The sequence below is a fragment of the Phyllobates terribilis genome, unplaced genomic scaffold (genome assembly GCF_046119375.1).
Source record: "Phyllobates terribilis strain yellow unplaced genomic scaffold, ASM4611937v1 Scaffold_11__3_contigs__length_659146591, whole genome shotgun sequence".
NCBI classification, from domain to species: domain Eukaryota; kingdom Metazoa; phylum Chordata; class Amphibia; order Anura; family Dendrobatidae; genus Phyllobates; species Phyllobates terribilis.
Genome location: NW_027362771.1, coordinates 29656149 through 29677959, shown reverse-complemented (window position 1 = coordinate 29677959; position 21811 = coordinate 29656149). Strand labels below are relative to the sequence as shown.

General features: G+C 42.9%; 1 protein-coding gene across 2 annotated transcripts in view; it reads right to left on the bottom strand.

The window, feature by feature from the left end:
- Positions 1–21710, bottom strand: part of CFAP43 (cilia and flagella associated protein 43) — an 87330-nt gene extending 65620 nt beyond the window's left edge. For both annotated transcript variants that reach the window (XM_073651158.1, XM_073651159.1), the window contains exons 1-15: positions 21576–21710; positions 17865–18118; positions 15783–15879; positions 13634–13801; positions 11949–12084; positions 10853–11009; positions 9522–9604; positions 7298–7429; positions 5953–6063; positions 3535–3615; positions 3277–3425; positions 2785–2888; positions 2279–2434; positions 1244–1413; positions 1001–1156 (exon numbers count right to left, since the gene is read on the bottom strand). In XM_073651158.1, coding sequence (XP_073507259.1) covers positions 1001–1156; positions 1244–1413; positions 2279–2434; positions 2785–2888; positions 3277–3425; positions 3535–3615; positions 5953–6063; positions 7298–7429; positions 9522–9604; positions 10853–11009; positions 11949–12084; positions 13634–13801; positions 15783–15879; positions 17865–18118; positions 21576–21622 — 2001 coding nt within the window. In that variant the 5' untranslated portion in view covers positions 21623–21710. The remainder of the gene's footprint in view (positions 1–1000; positions 1157–1243; positions 1414–2278; positions 2435–2784; positions 2889–3276; positions 3426–3534; positions 3616–5952; positions 6064–7297; positions 7430–9521; positions 9605–10852; positions 11010–11948; positions 12085–13633; positions 13802–15782; positions 15880–17864; positions 18119–21575) is intronic.
- Between the last annotated feature and the right edge of the window lie 101 nt (positions 21711–21811).

The following is a 21811-nucleotide window of genomic DNA, read 5'->3' as shown; positions in this document are numbered from 1 at the left end:
AGCAGCACAGTGAGAGCGAGGAGATTGAGGTATCAGCAGCACAGTGAGAGCCAGGGAGGAGATTGAGGTATCAGCAGCACAGTGAGAGCCAGGGAGGAGATTGAGGTATCAGCAGCACAGTGAGAGCCAGGGAGGAGATTGAGGTGCCAGCAGCACAGTGAGAGCCAGGGAGGAGATTGAGGTATCAGCAGCACAGTGAGAGCCAGGGAGGAGATTGAGGTATCAGCAGCACAGTGAGAGCCAGGGAGGAGATTGAGGTATCAGCAGCACAGTGAGAGCCAGGGAGGATTGAGGTGCCAGCAGCACAGTGAGAGCCAGGGAGGAGATTGAGGTATCAGCATAGTGGATGAGGAGAGATTTAGCTGTGCAACATGAATATTTAAGGATACTGTCCCCTGTTTAATCCTGCTTAGTTACACTCCCATCTGTGTATGAATGTCCTTTTGTATGTTATTAGACCCAGAAGCTGGTATATGTGATCTATGGCTCTGCTGTGCACAACTAGCAGAAACAAAGTCCTGTCCCTCCTTTGTTTGATCTGATTCTTTGATCTAACCTACCAACAGAGATTGGACAGAGAGTTTACAGAGGATGGAGACATTTTTTTTTCAAATAAAGCTCTTTTTAGTTTATGAAACAATGCTGAATAACTTTTCCATGGAAATATATACATGCATTATTTTTCTCATCATGAGAGCAAGCCAAAATGACTTTTTCTGATGTAGTAGTAGTCATTTAGCAGTCGGCAGACATTTCAGTTATATCCACCGCCAGGTTTGCAGCATGTATAAGTTTTCGATTTGGTATTATGGCTAAATAATGTGACCAACATGATATCACTGTGTTCTTTTAACCTAGTTTAATCGCCTGTACTGCTTAGCCTTCATTGATAACAATGTTGGATCATTTACCGGAATTCATAATCAGAAATGTACGTTCCTATTATCTTTATTATTGTAAGACAGTAGGAGTGCACAGATTGTACTGTACCAAAACTTACCAAATTCAAAGAATCCTTCAGATACAAAGTACCATCTCCTGCTGATAGTGACAGCCACTTCTGATGAGGAGATGAGCGGAGATGGCCAGGTCCCAGCTGACTTCCACTAACTTTTTTTTCTGCAGGTAGAATTTTAACCGTTTCACCAGATGTTTCCTAATGAGAAATAAACAGGTTATGTTTTATTACAAAGTATTATAATGTCCCGTTTTCAATAGAAAATTATTAAAAGATTAAACATACCTTAGGCAGCACAAACTTGTAAATGAATGGCGAGTCACTGGAGTGACCATAGACTGATTTGCCATTGCTTCCCAGAACAGCTGAAAATAAAGGCTGCTCCACCTTGTACTGGTGCTTTTGGATCATGGAGTCCTTAAACATCCCCCGCTGATCAATGTATTCATTGGGGCCTAATACAAAGAAGCATTGTGTCAGTCGTCAATAGCTCCCAAAAGTGTGTCCCCCAAGGAATACTAGCCATACAATGCTGCCTGTTAGTTTAATGCCAGCTCCAAAGTGACTTCATGACAATGCCAGCCTTACAGTAGCCAACTAGAAGTGTTATCTGCACAGTGCCAAACCCATATCAGTAGAGCCACAACATGGCCCCATAACCATCCTCAGCATCCAACATTCGTGCTTATCTTTATCTCTGTTCCTACACTGCTACTTGACACTCCTCTTCTCATGTACATGGAATATACAGACAGGAGTGCAGCCCCCAGGGGTTTCTACATGGACTTTCTAAGATCTGCTCAGATATCTCTGATTACTGCAGAAAATAAAAAATGACGCTGTCAGGTAATGATAAGCCCTTCGACAGTCTTTCTGAACTATTGGTATCTGGATGGTTAGGAGCTTCACAGAAAGAAAGCAATGATGTCAATCAAGGTTAACTTGTAATACATCATGCCTGTTACTTAGTCTATATGTAAGCAAACAAATATGGCATCACAGGGTATTGTGGTCAATATCGTGCTATACTGGATGTCATATGTTGCATAGTTTCCTAGAGGAACCATATACCCCATAGGAGAGGGTATGGTTACTCTAGTGGACAGACTGTGAGGCAATTTGTATACTTACTTTTCCAAAGGAGCATCTCAAGGCCTATAAGTCTCCTTACACTGGCATGTCACTCTCCACAAGGGGAGATGTTACCCATCAGGCCACTGCTTTACACAAACCCTGAACCATTTATACAATAATGTGAAGGTCCAAATTATAACCTGAGTGAAAAGTATAAAAGTTATGGTAGTTTCAATGAGTTCTTACTTTGTAAGATTTTAAGATTCAGAGAAAAGTATTCCAGCTGAGTGCCGCCCCCATCCTCTTCCTTCTCTGCCGTGGGGCAGACTAGTGCCAGGGCTTTAATCTGCTCTGAATCTACTGAGCTTAGTAATGACAATGACAGAATATCTCCACCAACCACTGAAAGAAAACAAAAGGAGAAATATTTTCATCCATAGAAAATCTAAGAACGATCAAGAATTATTACTTCCGATCACCAACAGCCAGAACCCTCAGTATATGAAGTTGGTTCAGCCATTTTTATATTTTTACACACTCAGTGATCCAATGGAATAGGAGTAACACTGAGTGAAATAATGCTCAGGACCGCTGCATAACTGAACTGTCCGCTATTGAACTGTCTCCTGATTTAACAATCTGCATATTCCAGACTTAATTCTGGTAAGAATAATTCATTTTACAATTTGTGTGTATACACTACTAGGCATTATGACCCAAATTTTACAGTAAATGTTATTTTAGGCCATTACCTATGTATCCTAGAAACTGGAATGAACTTGATGGCCTCGCATCCAGAATGAATACGTGTCCATCGGCAGCGCCGGTCATAAGAAAATTGCCTTTTTGATCAAATCTAGGAAAATAAAAAAGGAAATAAGAAAGAACTCTTATTTTTATTCAAAATGGTTAAAACAATTATATTTTTGTTGGTGACACAACATTCCTAAAGAGGTTGTCCAGTTAAAGCAAGCTATCCTTTCATTGCTGATCAGTGGGTTCCCCACCGCTAGCCCTGATGTCAAAGGTGGTGCGGCAGGTCAGATGCCCAACCACCACTTCATTCATTCCCTATGCGGCTGCCAGAAAAGCCGAGCGCAGAGCTTGGCAGGTCCTGGGCTCTAAGGGAAAATCCAAGCTTTGTATGGTCTACATGAACAGCTGTGAGACAGAGCCTGGGGCTGCCTTAGGCCTGTAACACTGGAATAACATGAAGGCCCAGTTATTTAGTCATAGTAACTCACTGCAGATGTAGCACTGGGACATGATAAAGTCTTTTTCGTGCAATTATTTGAGGAGCTTTTATTTTTACGGCATCAACAAAAAATATATGTCCAGTGCTGCTGCCAATCACTGCATAGTGGGACGATGGACAGCATGCCATGCAAGTGGCCTGCAAAAAAAAAGAAAAGTCAATGTAAAGTATTGTGTAAATACCTGTGGATCAGAACAATATACCGGAGGCAGATGACAATTATAATGCTACAAGAAGGAACAAATACCTGTGTATTGATACTCAGTGAGCTGATGTTGGCTCCGTCCTCCAGGGACCAGAAATGTACTTGTCCTGACCGTCCGACGCTCTAAGTAGATGACATGAAATGGCGTTATTTGTATCAAAGAACATTGGCTGCTTCAACATACATACTTCATCTTCCATGCCCGGTCCATCCTTTGTCAGCTGTATACGCTGCTTAACACGATTATGAGATGCCAGGTGGCTATACATTTTACACAGCTGTCAGCAAAAGACTCATTTCACCAGCAGCTATTCCTCCAGACCACCCATACACATGCCGAGTGTGCAGGTGTCCTCAATGGGCACAGGGGGATAAGCTGAGGGGGGACTATGATTCCCAAAAAGAACAAAGGATTGAGAATGTTGAATGGATTTTAACATTCCTAAATGCTTCTTTCCCTTGATTTCTGCCTGCAGGGAAAGACTGAACATTCCCCATACACAGTGGACAGTCAGCCGGTCTGGCCAGAATTGGCGAGTTGGCAAACATTTATTTGTTAGGCACCTTACCTATTAAATAAAGGGATTAGCATATATGACTGAAGAAAGATTCATTAGTTGTCACGATTCTGCCTATCAGTGTGTCTGGATGCAGTGAATGACTGTTCTGCCGTCCAATCTAGGGCAGAGTATGGTGATGGACAGATTAGCCGTCCAATAGGATTCTGGGACATGCTGAGCTGTCAGTGTCTTGAGTGACAGTTTAGCCATCCAATCAGGGCCAGGGTGTGCCAGGGCTTTCTCCATATGTCTCCTGTTGGGAGTAATTACCTGGCCATTTAGCTGGTTCTCTGCCTTAGATTGCTGCCAATTGTAGCTTAGCTCAAGAGGTAAGTGTGTGCTCTGTGCTTCTAGTCTTCTGATCTTTGCTGCTCGACCTTGGATTTGCCTTTGGCCTTGCATTTTTCCTAGCTCTTTTGTCGTGATCTGCTACCTTCTTGGAATTCTGACCCCGGACTGTGAACTGACTACGCCGTTGTCTCACCCCTCTGTCTATGACGTACCCTCCTGGCTTTTGACCTCGGATCTCTTGACTAAGCAGCCTCGCGGCAGGTCCATGAGTAGTGACTAGCATCATATTAGTAAAATATAATGTATATCAATAAAAAAAAGCAATAAAACTGTATATGCTGAAGTATCTCCTTATCAGTAATGCCTAAATCTCTACCAGTACAAGGAAAAAGTACGTGCCACTCATCTTCTGCTCCTTATGCCATGTTCACACGTTCAGTATTTGGTCAGTATATTACATCAGTATTTGTCAGCCAAAACCAGGAGAGGAGCAATCAGAGGAAAAGTATAATAGAAACACGTCACCACTTCTGGATTTATCACGCACTCCTAATTTTGGCTTACAGATACTGATGTAAAATACTGATCAAATACTACATTTGTGAATATGGTCTAAGTCATAGTAGGATATAGATGCTGCTCAAGGTTGCCATCCATACAGAAATTTCTGGACAGTCCATAAAAATAGGACACTTTTTTTCCCCCACAAAAAAAAAAATGTTTCCGTGATTTTTTTGAAAATGCAGAAACTTGTACAGATGACTATGACTATCATTATCATCCTTTTACATTTCACAGTGACTGCTGCTGATGTCACAGTTATGGGCTTTAGACATATATCACTTGCAATCTTAATAATTCATTATGGTTTTGAAATATGTCTGTAAAAAAAATGTTGGTTGTCTGTGATTTTCTCATAAGCTGTCCAGAAAACCTGAAAAAAAAATCATGTTGGCAATCATGATGCCTTGCAATGTCTATATTCTGCCATTGAAGATGGCTTCTGCTATGCATCGACAGCACAGCTCTCTGTATTAGGCCTCATTCACATGTACGTGTTTGGAAACATACGTGAAAAAATTGTATAGATGTTATCAGTGTATGGTCTGTGTGTCCTTTTTTATCTTAAGTGTCATCAGTGTTTTTCACAGAGAGATAAAGAAATGACAAAGCTTCTTTTATACTTTGCAATGTTAAATACGGACAGAACACGGACTGTACACAGATGCCATCCATGTGCTGGATGTGTTTTTCATGGACCCATAGACTTGTATTGGCACTTTTCACCTGTGATACCGGAAAAAAATAGCACAAATGAATAGCACCATAGATTATAATAGGTACGTGTTTATCCGTGAAAAAAAACGGATACAACAAGTATGTGCAGCCAGAAGGTCTGAATGGGGCCTTGTGCTGATGGTGCCAGGGAGGGATTCAGGTAAAAGCCAGTAGATGTGCTAGAAGTACTGCTTATAGTGTTGTGCCAAAGCCGAGTTTTCAGTTTATCATGGTGTGTGCACCAAAGTCTTATAGTATAGTATTACTAGAATTATTATTAGTATTATTAATGCATTTAAAATGATTTCCGCAGCAGGGAATACTAACTCACCAAGCAGTACTTGTTCCCGTTAGTTAAAAAGTCAGCCACAGTTATATCATCACTACATGTATTTATTATCTTTACTGGGTCTCCAGATTTATTGTATATGTATACAGAACCCTAAAAAATACAAATAAGTCGTATTACAATCATTAAATTGTGAGTATTGTATGAACACACAATAATCTTCATTTATGCATCGCCTTCTTATCTTGATGCATTTTACAATTAAATGCAATCACAAATCTGATATTACAAAGCAATTGCAGAAATAAGAAGAGGGAAGGTCCTGTCTGCAAGAGCTACCAATGTAACAAGATCTAGACCAGGTCATATCTGTTCAAAGGGGTCTAATTCCCCCTAATTCATACCTGATCCCCGGAATCATGGGGCTTCAAGTCCTGCACTTAATTTATTGCTTACACAGACAACGTACCGGTGACTGCAGCTCAGTCCCATTTATGTGGAGGTAGAGAATCAATACCTTGACTTTAATGTTGATGGGCTGTCCTTAGGATATCAGACTGACTGGTAAGGGTCCAACTCCTAAGACTCCCACTGATCTGCTATACACCGGAGCGCCACATTCTCCTCAATTACCGGGCACAGATCTACACATTTCGCAATAGCTGTGCCATTGAGAAACCAATATGGTGACTGACACATTAGTATTGTGCCACAACAGGAAAATAAGCCTGGCTGCTACGCTCAGCATATACATGGCTTAGAGAAAATGTGAGGATAGACAAAAGCTTCCTATTGAATAACTGCAAGCAGAAATCGTGAAAACTGTATCCTTTATACATAACCTGAATCTATAAGTTTTATTTGCTAAAACATAATATTCTTTCAAATTGACACTTGTGTATTTAACCCTATAGTTACATAAATTATTAGGAACTGTGGACAGCCATCATGTAGCCGACAGTGGAACGGAGAACACTGAATGTGCCAGTAAGACCATGGCTACATGCCGAGATGTATTATGCGACACTCAAATTGCAGTGCTGCATTGCAACATCAAATCTAATGATCTCCTATGGCGTCGCACCGTGTACCTGCAACCCGGTACGACTGCGACAGTCAAAAAGGTTTCCAAATGGATTTCCTGTTGTTGGTCACAAGTGGGTGTGAGTTACTAGCCATAGGTGTTAATGCGAGTCACATATGGCTGTAACTTATCTGCGATTTGGCCATCTTTTACAGCAAAATCACAGGTATAAAATAGTCGAACGATAGCAAGTCGCAGAAAAGTTGCTCAGATGGTTTTGGTCGCATTACTTGTCTCAGCATTACAGTCGTGCAACACATGTCGCCTGTAGCCCAAGCCTAAACCTCGGATGTGGAGTCATACCGTCAGCGTAGCAATGGAAAGCCTCTTGAAGTCTGGTGAAGAACTGATGCTTTCAATAGGTTCTTGTGCGTTCCAACATTCTTTCATGTTAAACTCTGAACCTTTTATGGAGCAAAACCATAAAATACCGTCCTACATAGAAGTAAGAATACATGTAGAAACAATCATATTCAGAAATGAAAGCCAAGGCCTATGAATGGTAACAATGCCACTAAACTTACTAAAACATGCAAAAAGAGAATAGGAAATAGTAAATCTAGTAAATAGATGCATAAATATGTTATATGGGTGAATTCATTGCAAATAGAGCATAGTGTATATCAGTGGTAGTAAAAAGGAGATCACAATCTACTAGATCTCAGCTGGAACCAGTAGATCTCAATGTTCAGTTAGCTCTAGAGATGGTGTGAATTGAATCACAAGACCTGGTCCAGCAGCCACGTTATTAATCTGTGGCCACTGGACGAGAGCCATTATCTGACGTCTTCCCGGCTCCTCTTTTGATTAGTCGGCCTGGCGCTATGTCATTGGTGTAGAGTGACATACATGTGATGTCACACCAGGTAAGCTAGTCAAAAGAAGAGCCACAGATTGTGTCAGATAGGAAGCGGTTGTTAGGGCTCCTGTCCAGGGGCCACAGATTTAGTTAGCTCTCATGCTGGCTTCAACATCAAAGAGAGAAACCTGTTTCTGCAGCATATCATACATGACTGCGGAGAAGGACAATTAGCTGGTGTGGTTCTCAGGAACCTGATAGCAATATACACAGCAGAAATGTGCCATGTATCACACAGTGTGATCGTGCACAAAGCATGCACGGCGGTAGCACAATCAGTAACTATCGGCTATCCTCCTGATTCATACTATCACATATGAGAGCTCATACAAAAAGAAACCTTGATTTAAGCTACAAATATGAAATTAATCTTTTTTAGGGCAGCACATGTACAGAGTTTTCACTTCTGCTGGGCAACAGAAGATGTAAAAACTATATTGTAACTAGAGATGGGCAAACCCGAACAGTAAAGTTTGGGGTCCGTACCGAACACCTACTGTTCGGTCACGGACCCCGAACACGGACTTCCTCTGAAAGTTTGTGTTACTGTTCGGGTTTGGGTGTTTCCCGCACTGTCACTTACGTGACAGCGCAGGAAACACAGGCTCTGATCGGCGGTAATAGCATTACCGCGGCCAGAGCGCTATGGCAGTAAAAAAAAAAAAAAATATTGAAATGAATAAAAAAAATGTTCAAATAAAAATAAAACAGATTATACTCACCTACACCTTGTCCCCGATGTTTGCCGCCCCTGCAAAAAATAAAAAAACACCATATAGTCACCTTACACCTAGTCCCCGAAGCCCATGATCATCTGTACTAAAAGTAAAATAATAAAGCAACCTCCCATGAAGAGTTCAGCTCATTGGCAAGTGTGGGAAAATACTCACTGCACATGTGCAGACCTCATTTGCCGGCAATACACTGAGTGTATTGCCGGCTGCTGAACAGAGCGGGTACATTTTACAATGTGCCCGCTCTGTTCATGGGATCTTCGTGGGACCCTCGCTATTTGGACTGCGGCAGACAGGTGAGGATGAGGTTGTTTTATTATTTTACTTTTATTACAGGTGATCATAGGCTTCGGGGACTAGGTGTAAGGTGAGTATATGCTGTTTTTTTATTTTTTGTAGGGGCGGCAAACATCGGGGACAAGTGTAGGTGAGTATAATGTGTTTTACTTTTATTTGAATTTTTTTTACTTTCAGCAGAGCACAGGTGCCGATGGATGGGAGACTACTGCTCCCATTCAGCGATGCCTGCGCTCGCTGTTTCCTATGGCAGGAGGCGCCGGCTGATGGTGGTAGTAGCCGGTGCCTATGACCCGCGGTAAGCTTTTTATTGTCACAGCTGTGGCATCATCCTGACACCTGTCCGCATTATGCCACAGCACTCTGACTGTGGTAATGCTATTACCGCCGATCAGAGCCTGTGATCCTGCGCTGTCACGCAAGTGGCAGCATAGGAAACCAGTGATATTCGGCTCCCCCATTCACATGAATGGGGTCCGTGTTCAGGTTCGGGGTTTGGATCCTGTTCTGGACCCGAACCCGAACTTTTAAAAAACTGTTCAACGTTTGGCTCAAATAGCCGAACCCAAACAGTCACGGGTTCGCCCATCATTAATCATAACTAAATATTTAATTAGACACAAATTTAAAGTCTTACACTTCCTCCTATGTATAGTCCTTCCCTGTGAAGTGCCATAGTTTTTATGGTTCCCTCATATAAAGCCGCTCTTGGTGATGCTCCTGAAAAAGAACACATTTCTATTAGGGAATATTCTACAGTGTATGAAAGTAGCAGCCAAGTGCATGGCATTTTAGTAAATCTACATGCTGCGTAAAAAATCTGAATTTGCTGTAAGTCAATAGATTTTCACTGCAGATTTCACAACGAGCGGTGTGAAATCCGCAGTGAATCCGAAGCAGTGTCTAATACGAAAGCCGTGGATTTAGATGACATCTTTAATTGTGGTTGTAGTTTACAAGGCAGCCCTTTCTTAACCGCTAATGTGCCCCAGATAAAATAAAAAACACACACACTCACCTCTCAGGCCACGGCAATGGTTTGGAACGTTAGTGGGTGTTTTTTATATAATTTGGGACAATTTAGCATTAACAGTTAAGGAGGGGTTGTCCACTAGTGGATAACTTTAAGAGTTGAAGATATGATATGAGAACAGCCTTAGTAACAAAAAATGTTAATTTCAAGTATATAGTAACTGTTACACAACGTTTTTTTCCCAGCATATGGTTAAGTTTTACTCTAAAAGTAAAACTTAAAGGCGTTATCTGGGACTTTGCTTATTTTTTCATATAGGGCTAAGAACTTACTGGCAGGCAGTTGCTAACTACCTGCCTGGTGACGATCTCTGCTCCCTGAGAGTGGTCACGGCGATTTTCCAGCTTCTGGTGACCTCATGACGACAGAACAGCTTCTTCTCTTCTGTTCCATCGATGATGCATCACTGCCAATTTTATGCTTAATCGCAGGCAACTCCCCGCTGTCTAACTGCAGGGAGCCGGCTCTCAATCAAGATTACATCGGCAATGACGCCCCTTCGACAGAGTAGACGGGAAGCGAAAGAGCTGCTCTGTTGACCTGACGTCACCGGAAGCAGGAGAGTCACTCCCTAAGTAGGAAAATATTGTCACAGGCCAGAACGGGCAGTCATTTACATGCCAGTGAGTTTTTAGCCCCATTCGAAAAATTAACCAATGTCTCGGATAGGCCCATTTTTTCAGATTCAGGTTACTGTCCAGTGTCTTGAACTTTCAATAATACTGTATGTAAAATTCAACGGATAACCCATTTAAGAGGTCATGGAAGGTGTAAGATTTTTTAACTCTATTTTTCACCTCCACTGATCGGCTGCAGTCTTCAAATTTTGTCCAAACAGGAAGAAATCTCTATTGTAAGGATTTTGTTGGCGTGTTCACAACCACCCTGGGCCCTCTATTAAAACATGAATAATACTGATCTAATGTGCTCATTACCAGCTGTAGGCAACTCTGTTAGGTCCAGAGCAGTCATTTTCTGTGTCTCGGGGTTAACAGACAGTAGTTGTCCTCCTTTACATCCAACAAACAATAGGGATGTTGAGCTCCAGCAATGGCTATTGGGTTGCACAATTGGTTTTCTTTGTTCTTTTGGCTAAAATGCATAAAAAAAGCAAATTTAGAAAAAGAAGAGTAGAGTGTGACAACAGAATATTTTTTCTGCTATAATAATCTACCCAATGGCCATAGACAATACAGACCACACACAGAAAAGAAAGCAAAAACTTGTGAAATCCTTTTTTAAACCTTGAAATTGTTATATGAAACTGAATGGCATAAAGGGAAAAGAATACAGTTGTGCTCAAAAGTTTACATATCCCGGAATAATTTTTGCTTCCTTGGCATTGTTTCAGAGAATATGAATGATAACAAAAAAACTTTTTCTCCACTCGTCAGCAAATACTGGAGGCACTCATCAGCCTGGGAGCTGCGCATGGGACGTACTTGGACGTTCCAACATGACAACGATCCAAAACACAAGGCCAAGTTGACCTGTCATTGGCTACAGCAGAACAAACTGAAGGTTCTGGAGTGGCCATCTCAGTCTCCTGACCTCAATATCATTGAGCCACTCTGGGGAGATCTCAAGTGCGCAGTTCACAGTTCATGCTAGACAGCCCAGGAATTTACAGGAACTGGAGGCTTTTTTCCAAGAAGAATTGGCAGCTTTATCATCTGAGAAAATAAAGAATATCATCCACAACTACCACAAAAGACTTCAAGCTGTCACTGATGTTAGAGGGGGCAATACATGGTATTAAAAACTGGGGTATGTGAACTTTTGATCAGGGTCATTTGGATGTTTTTGGTTGTCATTAAGATTTGAAAAGAGAGAACACAGTAGTTTGACAATAAATGGCTTCACCCAACTAATAACCATGAGTGGGGAAAGTTTTTTTGCTATGATTCATATTCTCTGAAACAAAGCCAAGAAAGGAAAAATTCTGCCGAGGTATGTAAACTTTTGAGCACAACTGTATATCATTTTCAATGTTACTGGTATTGCCTGTCTAATTTTGATGGCATAACTTACAATGAATCCTTCCACTTCGTCGCCTACTAAGCCAGCAATGGCATGTAAGGGTATTTGAGGTCCAAAGTTGGAAAGGCGACTGAGATGGCCATCCTCTTCAGCCACTGAACCATCTTCATTGAGAAGTTTGATTGGTCTATGAATGAACAACACCAGCATTATATATTAAATGCATCCATGTTATTAGCTATTGTAACTTTTGCTCAATATCTATTTTCAGTAGATTTGGTATATTTAATGAGAATGTCACCAATATACTGAAGCTACTTAAGTATGGAACCTGATAGCAGCATGATGTAGGGACTGAGACCCTGATTCCTGGCATGTATCACTTACTGGCTTACTTAGCTCTGCTACATCAGACAAACAAGCAGCTAAAGCCCCTGTCTCACATAGCGAGATCGCTGCTGTGTCACGGTTTTGGTGACGCAACAGCGACCTCACCAGCGATGTCGCTATGTGTGACACTTTGCAGCGATCAGGCCCATGCTGTGAGGTCGCTGATCGCTGCAAAGTGTCCTGGACCATTTTTTGGTCGTTGCCCTCCCGCTGGTCAGCACACATCGCTGTGTGTGACCAGCGGGAGCAGCGATCAGGCTGGTAACCAAGGTAAACATGGGGATACTAGGGGCACACGCGCACCTAGTAACCCGTTGTTTATCATGGCTATGAGCCTGCTAAAGTGAGCGGTAATCTCCCGCTCACTGTAGCAGAGTGGTAACCATGATAAACAGCGGGTTACTAGGAGCGCGTGTGCCCCTAGTAACCCGCTGTTTATCATGGTTACCAGCCTGCTCCTGCTTCAGCAGGCTGGTAATCAGGAGCAGGACATCGTGGAAAGATTCTTTCCACGATGTCGCTGCTCCCCTGATCGTTGGTGAGCCTGCCTGTTTGACAGCTCACCAGCGACCACATAGCGACGCAGCAACGATCCCTGACAGGTCGTATCGTTGTCGGGATCATTGCAGCGTCGCTAAGTGTGACGGGGCCTTTAGACTTCTGGGATGTGTATAACTCGGCCAACACAGCTTCCTGTGTACACTGTACATTGTCAGCCAGCTGCCAATCAGTAGTGGGGGTGGATTATATAGATTAGACTGACTGCTCTGCACATGAGATGTAGTCCTACAGTGATAATCTCCTTCTGATAAAACGCTGATTATAATGAAACTACAACACACAGCCTAATAAGTGATACATCCCTGGAATCAGGGTCTCAGCCCCTACATTACACTGCTCTCAGATTAATTAGCAAAAGCCTGCTGTCAGACTCCCTTTAATAAGAATGTAAACTCAACATTACAGTACAGATGTGGATTAAACGATGTTGTGTCATTATATGGTGAAACAATCACTAACACTGTACCAAATGTAGTTCTAGGCTTTGGTCATACTTGTGTCAGAGTCTCCGTCAGAAGCCCCCATTACCAAATTTCACAAGAACTTTATATCACCATGTAGAGCTATTCTTTGCTTCAAACTTACAGAATGAACCCTATGCTAACTCTTCCTGCTCTATAACATGCTCCAAGTAGACTGGACAACCTATTTAAGGTGACAGATTCCCTTTAAGGGATCCTCCTCAGTCCTAATGTGTAAGCATATACTGTATATGTAGTGTGTAGCTTATTGTAGCTGGTTACTTTTAAAAGACAAAATTGAAGTGTCAGTAAGTGAAAGCTTACATTGATTTCAGGTTGTACACTGTGTCACATACTTCAATGTTCCAGAGACTAAGACACTCCTCACTAGACAAACACAACTGATGCCAATCCATGGGGTTGAAAGTCAAACTGGTAAAGTTGGATTGGGTATCTGATACACTGCATAGTGCAATACTTTCCTGCCAGTTCCTAGAATGTAAAAAAAAAATGTTTTGTATAAAATAATTGCATCAATAAAGAAGTTATTACAGGAATGATTTTCATACCAAAAGAACAGAAATACTGGTTTAACTATAGAAAGTTATCTGTGCTGCTGGAACGGCTCTAAACATAATCAGTCTCCTTCCCCTTCTGGCAGCTGACAATATAGTCTCTTCTTACTCCACGTGCAGGTGCCTTCTCAGCTATACTGCCATGTTGCTGCGGAGGCTCAAGTCCTTCCCAGAAAAGCCAAGTGAAAAGCTATTTTTATTGCAGTAAAGAGGGTCCACTAGGTCTCTAGAGAGCAGATATTGTGCCGATTCATCAGGTGACTGAGTAAGTGTGTTGATTCATAAAGTGCTTTACACATAAAAGACAAGGAGGTGCCATATTATGTATGTAAATGGCATAAATCTTTACTGGATTGTTCAGGAACACAGCCGGGAATCCCACAGATATCCCCCTGTAACTAAGTTGTCACAAACCAGCACTCCGCTGCCTCGGGACAATTACGCAATTGACTGACCAGTGATGGAGAAGGCCATGGCTGATTTCGCTACTAGGCCAGTTACCGGGGAACTCAGTGAATGTATAGTATATTCACATCCAATTCCAACATATACTGTAGAATACATATATATATTATACTCCAGTACGGTCACTGCCAAGCTCCGAAGTAACACAATAAAAACTAGCTGCCACCAACAATTGTTTATTCAGGCCAATTGCACACCCATTACAAGTAGCATATGGCTTCAGGGATGTGGTTTTAAAGAGGAAGAGGATCGAAGCTATTACATTTTATATTTAATCCGAAAAGTAGGCAATGTTTATAAAAATATACAAAAGATGTTACAAAAGGGAACAAAACAATAGAGTATATACAATTGCATAAAATTAAAAAGGGAAAGCGAAAGAAAAGTACTAAACCTGTGTCACAGAAATGGCACAGATCTTAGTGGAGGGAAGCTCTCCTTTGAAAACGATACAGAACTACAGCAAACTGTCTTCCAGGACAGTCAATGATTATAATTCAAAATCTGTATTTATCAGATAAAAGTTACGCCCACATACCTCCCATGGGTGACCTCAGATTGGGGCTGGTCAATGGGATGTGGCTAGGGTTAAAAAAAATAAAGAGATCCCCAATTTTCAGGATATCTGCCCACCTGGATGTCCCAAGCGAGATATATTAATGTCATATTTCCTATCAAGATTTTAGCTTTCCACAGATAGGAAACATGGCATATGTTATGTTCTGCTACCAGAGCTAAGGAAAGAGAGGAGATCTGTCCCTACGATAGAACTCAGCTGAATCCCTACGATGTAACAGGGAACCTGATCCTGCGATCAGACCTGCTAAAGTCCTAAGCTAGTCTGTACGAAGACCTATAGATGTGGGGGAGGAATCCCTACAAGTACTAAGGACTGGGAGGAATATGGGACACCTCCTAACAGAAATAGTAGCAGACAGACGAACAAACAAAATATAAAGAACATAGAGGTCAGTAAACCAAGCAAACTAACAGAGCAAGACACAGAGCACAGGCTAGCTAGAAAGTAGATATACAATGAAGTCCAGCAAAGCCAGAAGGGCGGAGCAGGATTAAATAGGCCAACAAGGTCATGTGACCAGCAAAGGAAAAAAAAACCTAACAGCAAGGTTCTAACAGCATATATATCGTTATCCATCTGTCAGATATTCATTTAGAGCTGATGCGCAGGCCGACCAGTGATGTAAGTAACTGAGGTACATTCACAAGTTATCTCCCATAACTGTAGGACCTACGCCTGTCAGAAAAAAAACAATATTCATAACTGGAATCCGGCTCCAAAAAGTCAGCTATAATTCCTACAAAGGAGTGTATTCTGCCAAAACCAGGATGTTTGACTAACATGTATCAACAATAATGGCATTAAAACATGAGTTCACAGGTAAAACTGGCCATACAAACATGTGCTTCCTCACCAGATAGTAAGTAGGTGGTCTGGAACCGATGAGTAACTACCTAAGTAGTGTCCTGAGTGACTAAATGCCAGTAGGGAATATTCCAGTTGTGCGCCACCTGAAAGGGGAAAATAAGGAGAGTCACAAAATGGTACTGTAGTTTACCTACCTGCAATAAGGTAGGAAGGAGATAGAAAATGTGGAACAAAGGATCGGAGAGATTGGGAAGTAGGCTGATATTGGATAGATTCATGGATATAGGAGTAAGAGATGATAAATAATATCTATCTTCTCTCTGATATCTATTAGCTCTCAGATATCTCTCTAGAAGATCTATCTAGTATTTCTCAGACATTTATTTTTATCTCTCAGACATCTGCTTTCTCTCTGATATCTAGATATAGTTCTGAGAGATGATTGATGTCTGAGAAATTGTAAAGCTCCCCCACCATTAGACCAATGATTCCCACACCCGGTCCTCACGGCCCCGAACACATCATGTTTTCAGGATTTCCTTAGTATTGCCCAGGTGAGAGAACCTGTGGCAGTTTCTGATGCCGGGGTTCTCGGAGAAATGTGCTAAAATAAATAAATAATACACATTTAAATATTAAACATTTTTCAAAATACTTATATTTAGCAAAAAAAAGTATGCTTTATCTACTACACTCTGTCAGGATTCCAAGATGGCAGCTGCTAGATTTCATGGCGGGCTGTGTGAAGCACGAGACAGAGGTAACGTCAGAGCAGCGTCCTGTTAGGCATTGTCAGCCTACATTCCCCTGTTCACTGAACCTGAGAGGACGAGTGGGGAGGTGGAGCTGGACTAAACAGAGGAACATGTGTTCAGTTCACGGTGTCTTACAGGACTAGTGGTGCTGGACTGAACAGAAGAACTGTCTCCTCACGGGTCCCACTTACCCCCCATACTGTCTCCTCACGTGTCCCCATACTGCCTTCTCACAGGCCGCCCTTGCTCCCCATACTGCCATACTATCTCCTCACAGGTCTCTCTCGCTCTCCATGCTGCCTCCTCATAGGTCCCCCCGCTCCCCATACTGCAATTCTGTCTCCTTGCAGGTTCCCTCACTCCCCACACTACTATACTGTCTCCTCACAGGTCCCCCTCACTCGTCATACTGTCTCCTCATAGGTCTCTCTTGCCCTCCATGCTGCCTCCTCATAGGTCCCCTCGCTTCCCATACAGCAATTCTGTCTCCTTGCAGGTTCCATTGCTCCCCACACTGCTATACTGTCTCCTCACAGGTCCCCCTCACTCGTCATACTGTCTCCTCACAGGTCTCTCTTGCCCTCCATGCTGCCTCCTCATAGGTCCGCTCGCTTCCCATACAGCAATTCTGTCTCCTTGCAGGTTCCATCGCTCCCCACACTACTATACTGTCTCCTCACAGGTCCCCCTCACTCGTCATACTGTCTCCTCACAGGTCCCCTTGTTTCCGCACAAATCACCCCCCATGCTGTTTCCTCACAAGTTGCATGCTCCTTATACTGTCTCCTCAAATCCATCTCCCCATTACAATAAATCTTCAGTTTCTTCAGCTCCAGGGGAGCACTTACTGGACAGACGTTCATCGTGCCTATGCGGCGCAGCAGAGTTAAGTCAGCAGCTTGATCAGATTACTTGATCATGCTGCTGACATCACCCTGATTCAGAAGTGCTGGAGGTCAGTGCTTCACTTGAACTCGCGATTGAAAGACGGATGCCAGCGTGTTATAACTTCTTAGACATGGCTGTCAGTTTGACAGTTGGCTCTGAGAACGGCCAAATCCCACTCCGAGGGGTGACAAAACACAGCTGCCCGGAAGACACGTTGGACCAACAACGCCCTCCCTGGGCAAATGCCCCGCGTGCCCCACCCCTAGATACGCACCTTTGTAGATAGAGATCTGAGAGACAATAGATATATGGAGATCATAGATAAATTCAAAACTTAGCAATAAATAGATATCTGGGGATAATAGATAAGTGGATAGATCGATGGATATTAGAGAGCTGACATCTATCTCAGTCTAGCAATATATTGAAGAATATTCCTCCCGATGCAGGATCTTTCTGGCAGTGATGTCCATGTAGTACCATACCGTTTAGCTCTGCTCTCTTCACTAGTCCCGGCAAGGTAAACACATGAATATTTGGAGGTAGTTTCTCATCACTAAATGCCACAACTTCACTGCTCTTATTAGCCGCGAAAGCTCCGACACTCCCAGATGGACACTGCAGCAGAGACTGACGCTTTGTATCAATGTCAGTAAAAACTATAAAGTTTCCACACGGGTGACACACTGTATTACGGTTGATAAATGTGACATTTTTCTGGTTACTTCCTTGCACCCATCTACAAAAGAAAAAAATGACAGTGTTATATAAAGTCAATATTGAAAACAACGTAATCTTTCCATACAATCATCGCATACATATCTTCCTCTCATACATGGTGACCTGAATACAGAACCCAATAATAGTAAGCTCCTGAGCTCCCTCTAGAGGTGACTGGCGGCAGTGTTCATTCTATCATTTAACCCCTTAAAGGGGTTGTCTGACCTAAATAAAAAATTGCTCTAAATTTAACAATAATAAATGAGGCAACCTCACCAAGTTAAAACCCCATCGCTCTGGCACAGGTTGCTCCAGTGGTCTCCACTGGTACTGGAAGTGAAGACATTCGGTTAAATCACCTGACTGCTGAGGCCTGTGATTGGTCAAAGAATATGCCTTTGATTACGTACTATTCCATTCGCCTGACAGCTGCAGGCCCCAGCAGTTACATTATCGTACGGGACATCATCACTTCACTTCACCTTGGTGAGTATGCCTCTCTTATTATATAATAATAATTTTTATTGTTATAGCGTCAATATACAGGCGCATCTCACTAAATTAGAATATCATCAAAAAGTAAATTTATTTCAATTCTTCAATACAAAATCTCAAACTCATATATTATATAGAGTCATTACAAACAGAGTGATCTATTTCAAGTGTTTATTTCTGTTAATGTTGATGATTATGGTTTACAGCCAAAGAATACACAAAAGTCATTATCTCAGTAAATTAGAATAATTTATAACGGCTTGAAAAATGTTTTTAAACTCTGAAATGTTGGCCTACTGAAATGTATCTTCTGTAACTGTATTCAGCAGCACTTTACAATTTTAGTGGGGGGGGACTTGTACAGGTAATAAAGACGTTACAGAATAAGCATAACTCATATCGAAAGGAGTGAGGGCCCTGCTTGTAAGCTTACAGTCTATAAGGAAATAGGGGGAACACAAAAGGTAAAATGTACATATATTGTATAATGCAGGCAGCCATAATATGCTAACTAGGGTGAGTACATAACACTACATGACCTGGTCACCAGCCAGTATGTGTACAGTACCGACACAACCTAATCAGTGCATGGATGGTATGAACATGATTTTGAAGAAAATTTTAATTTGGACTTATCTAACTGGGACAGTTAGATAAGTGTTAAGGCGATAGGCCAGTCTAAAGAAATGGGTTTTTAGGGCACGCTTAAAACTGAGCGTATTGGGAATTAATCGAATTGTCCTGGGTAATGAATTCCAAAGGATTGAAGCAGCACGTGAGAAATCTTGGAGGTGGGAGTGGGAGGTTCGGATTATGGGGGATTTTAGTTTTCAGTCATTAGCAGAACGGAGGGCACGGGTAGGGTGGTAGACTGAGACGAGGGAGGAGATGTAGAATGGTACTGAAGCATGGAGCGCTTTGTGGGTGAGAGTGATAAATTTATATTGAACTCTGTATTGGATGGGCAACCAGTGCAACGACTGGCACAGGAAAGAGGCATCAGTGTAGCGGTTGGTGAGGAATATGATCCTGGCTGCTGCGTTCAGGATGGATTGGAGAGGGGAGATTTTGGTAAGAGGGAGACTAATTAGTCGCGAGTTGCAATAGTCCAGACGAGAATGAATAAGAGCTACAGTAAGAGTTTTGCAGAGTCAAAGGTGAGAAATGTCCTGATTCTAGAGATGTTTTTGAGGTGTAGATGACACAAGCGAGTGAGTGATTTGATGTGAGGAGTGAAGGAAAGATATGAATCAAGTATGACCCCAAACAGCGGGCTTGTTGCAGGGGAGTAATGGTGGAGCCACAAACAAGAATGGCAATATCGGGCACAGGTAGGTTAGTGGAGGGAGGAAATACGAGTAGTTCAGTTTTTGACAGATTCATTGCGCAATTCTAGTCACCTGACCACTGCAGCAAATCACACAGCTGATCTGTATATTCTTCAAAATAAGCGTTAAGACAGATATATAATGCATCATGTTTGTGGCATTATATTTCTGTGGTATTATATTTTTGGGATGAAGATGTAAAAGCCATGAAGAAAAATCACGGCCTTGCACTATGATAGGGAAAATATTTATTGATTTGGTTTAATACTATAGGGCACACATAGGCAAAGTGTGGCCTGAGGGCCACATCCGGCCCTCTGTTTGTTCCAGTCCGGCCCAAAGACCGAGACAGCTGAGGGGCTGAAAACAGTGGCCTACGGGCCGCACCGTGCCCTCGCCTGCCCGCTGTCTGCATCCACAGGATCCTTGGGATGCACACAGCAGTGAATGCATTGGTATAGAGAAGGTGCTGCCGGCCCCTTCTTCCACCAATCAGCATGTGAAACAGTGGACGTGATAACGTCATATCATCGCATCAGCTGTGCACCGCGGAGAGTCTGCACCGAAGACAGGAGCAGAGACAGAGCGCCAAGGGAATGGGAGCAAAATGAGTATGTGGTGTTTTTTTTTTCATGTGTATGGGATATTTGCCTGTACATGGGGAGGCTGTGGGACTCTCATGCTGAACACGGGGAGGCTGTGGGACTCTCATGCTGAACACGGGGAGGCTGTGGGGCTCTCATGCTGAACACGGGGAGGCTGTGGGGCTTTTATGCTGGACACAGGGAGGCTGTGGAGCTCTCATGCTGGACACGGGGAGGCTGTGGGGCTTTTATGCTGGACACGGGGAGGCTGTGGAGCTCTCATGCTGGACATGGGGAGGCTGTGGGGCTTTTATGTTGGACACTGGGAAGCTGTGGAGCTCTCATACTGGACACGGGGAGGCTGTGGGGCTTTTATGCTGGACATGGGGAGGCTGTGGAGCTCTCATGCTGGACATGGGGAGGCTGTGGGGCTTTTATGTTGGACATGGGGAGGCTGTGGGGCTTTTATGTTGGACACGGGGAGGCTGTGGAGCTCTCATGCTGGACACGGGGAGGTTGTGGGGCTTTTATGTTGGACACGGGGAGGCTGTGGGGCTTTTATGTTGGACACGGGGAGGCTGTGGAGCTCTCATGCTGGACACGGGGAGGCTGTGGGGCTTTTATGCTGGACATGGGAGGCTGATGCTGGACACAGGGAGGCTGGGGGATCTCATGCTGGACACGGGGAGGCTGTCGGGCTCTCATGCTTGAGGAGGAGGCTGTGGGGGGCTCAAATGGTATATAGGGGGATGTCAGCATTCTTAATTCTGATCAATTAATATTTATATAAAATAATTCTAATATGGTACTATAAATATTGTGCAGAATTAATTTCAGCCTATTGGTTCGGCCCCCAACAGTCATGATCTCTTATGTAGCCCCTTGGAAAAATGATATGCCCACCCCTGCTCTAGAGGGATGCAAAAACAATTCCAACCAATTCTTCCACAGTTTTATTTGCCCTTATACTCGTTAATGTTCTTTGTGTGATAATTGGTAAAAGTACCAACTATCCTAATATAAGGCCGAACCACGGTAGACGGCGGACATTCCTACTACATGCATTTACCTGACTTGTAGAGAGAAGCTGGAGGGCTCCATGCTCGCCCTGCGCATAGAAGTTCCCACAGAACCAGCATCAAAAGGTAGTTTACACCAGTTGCTAAGAAACACAAACAGCGCGTCCTATTGGCTAATGCTCGCTCATGCGCACTGCTCTGGTTCCCTGAGTAATCATGGCTGACGGTGCTTCGGTGGAGAACAGCGCTAGGCAAGGCCAATAACAACACTACGCATGCGTATTCC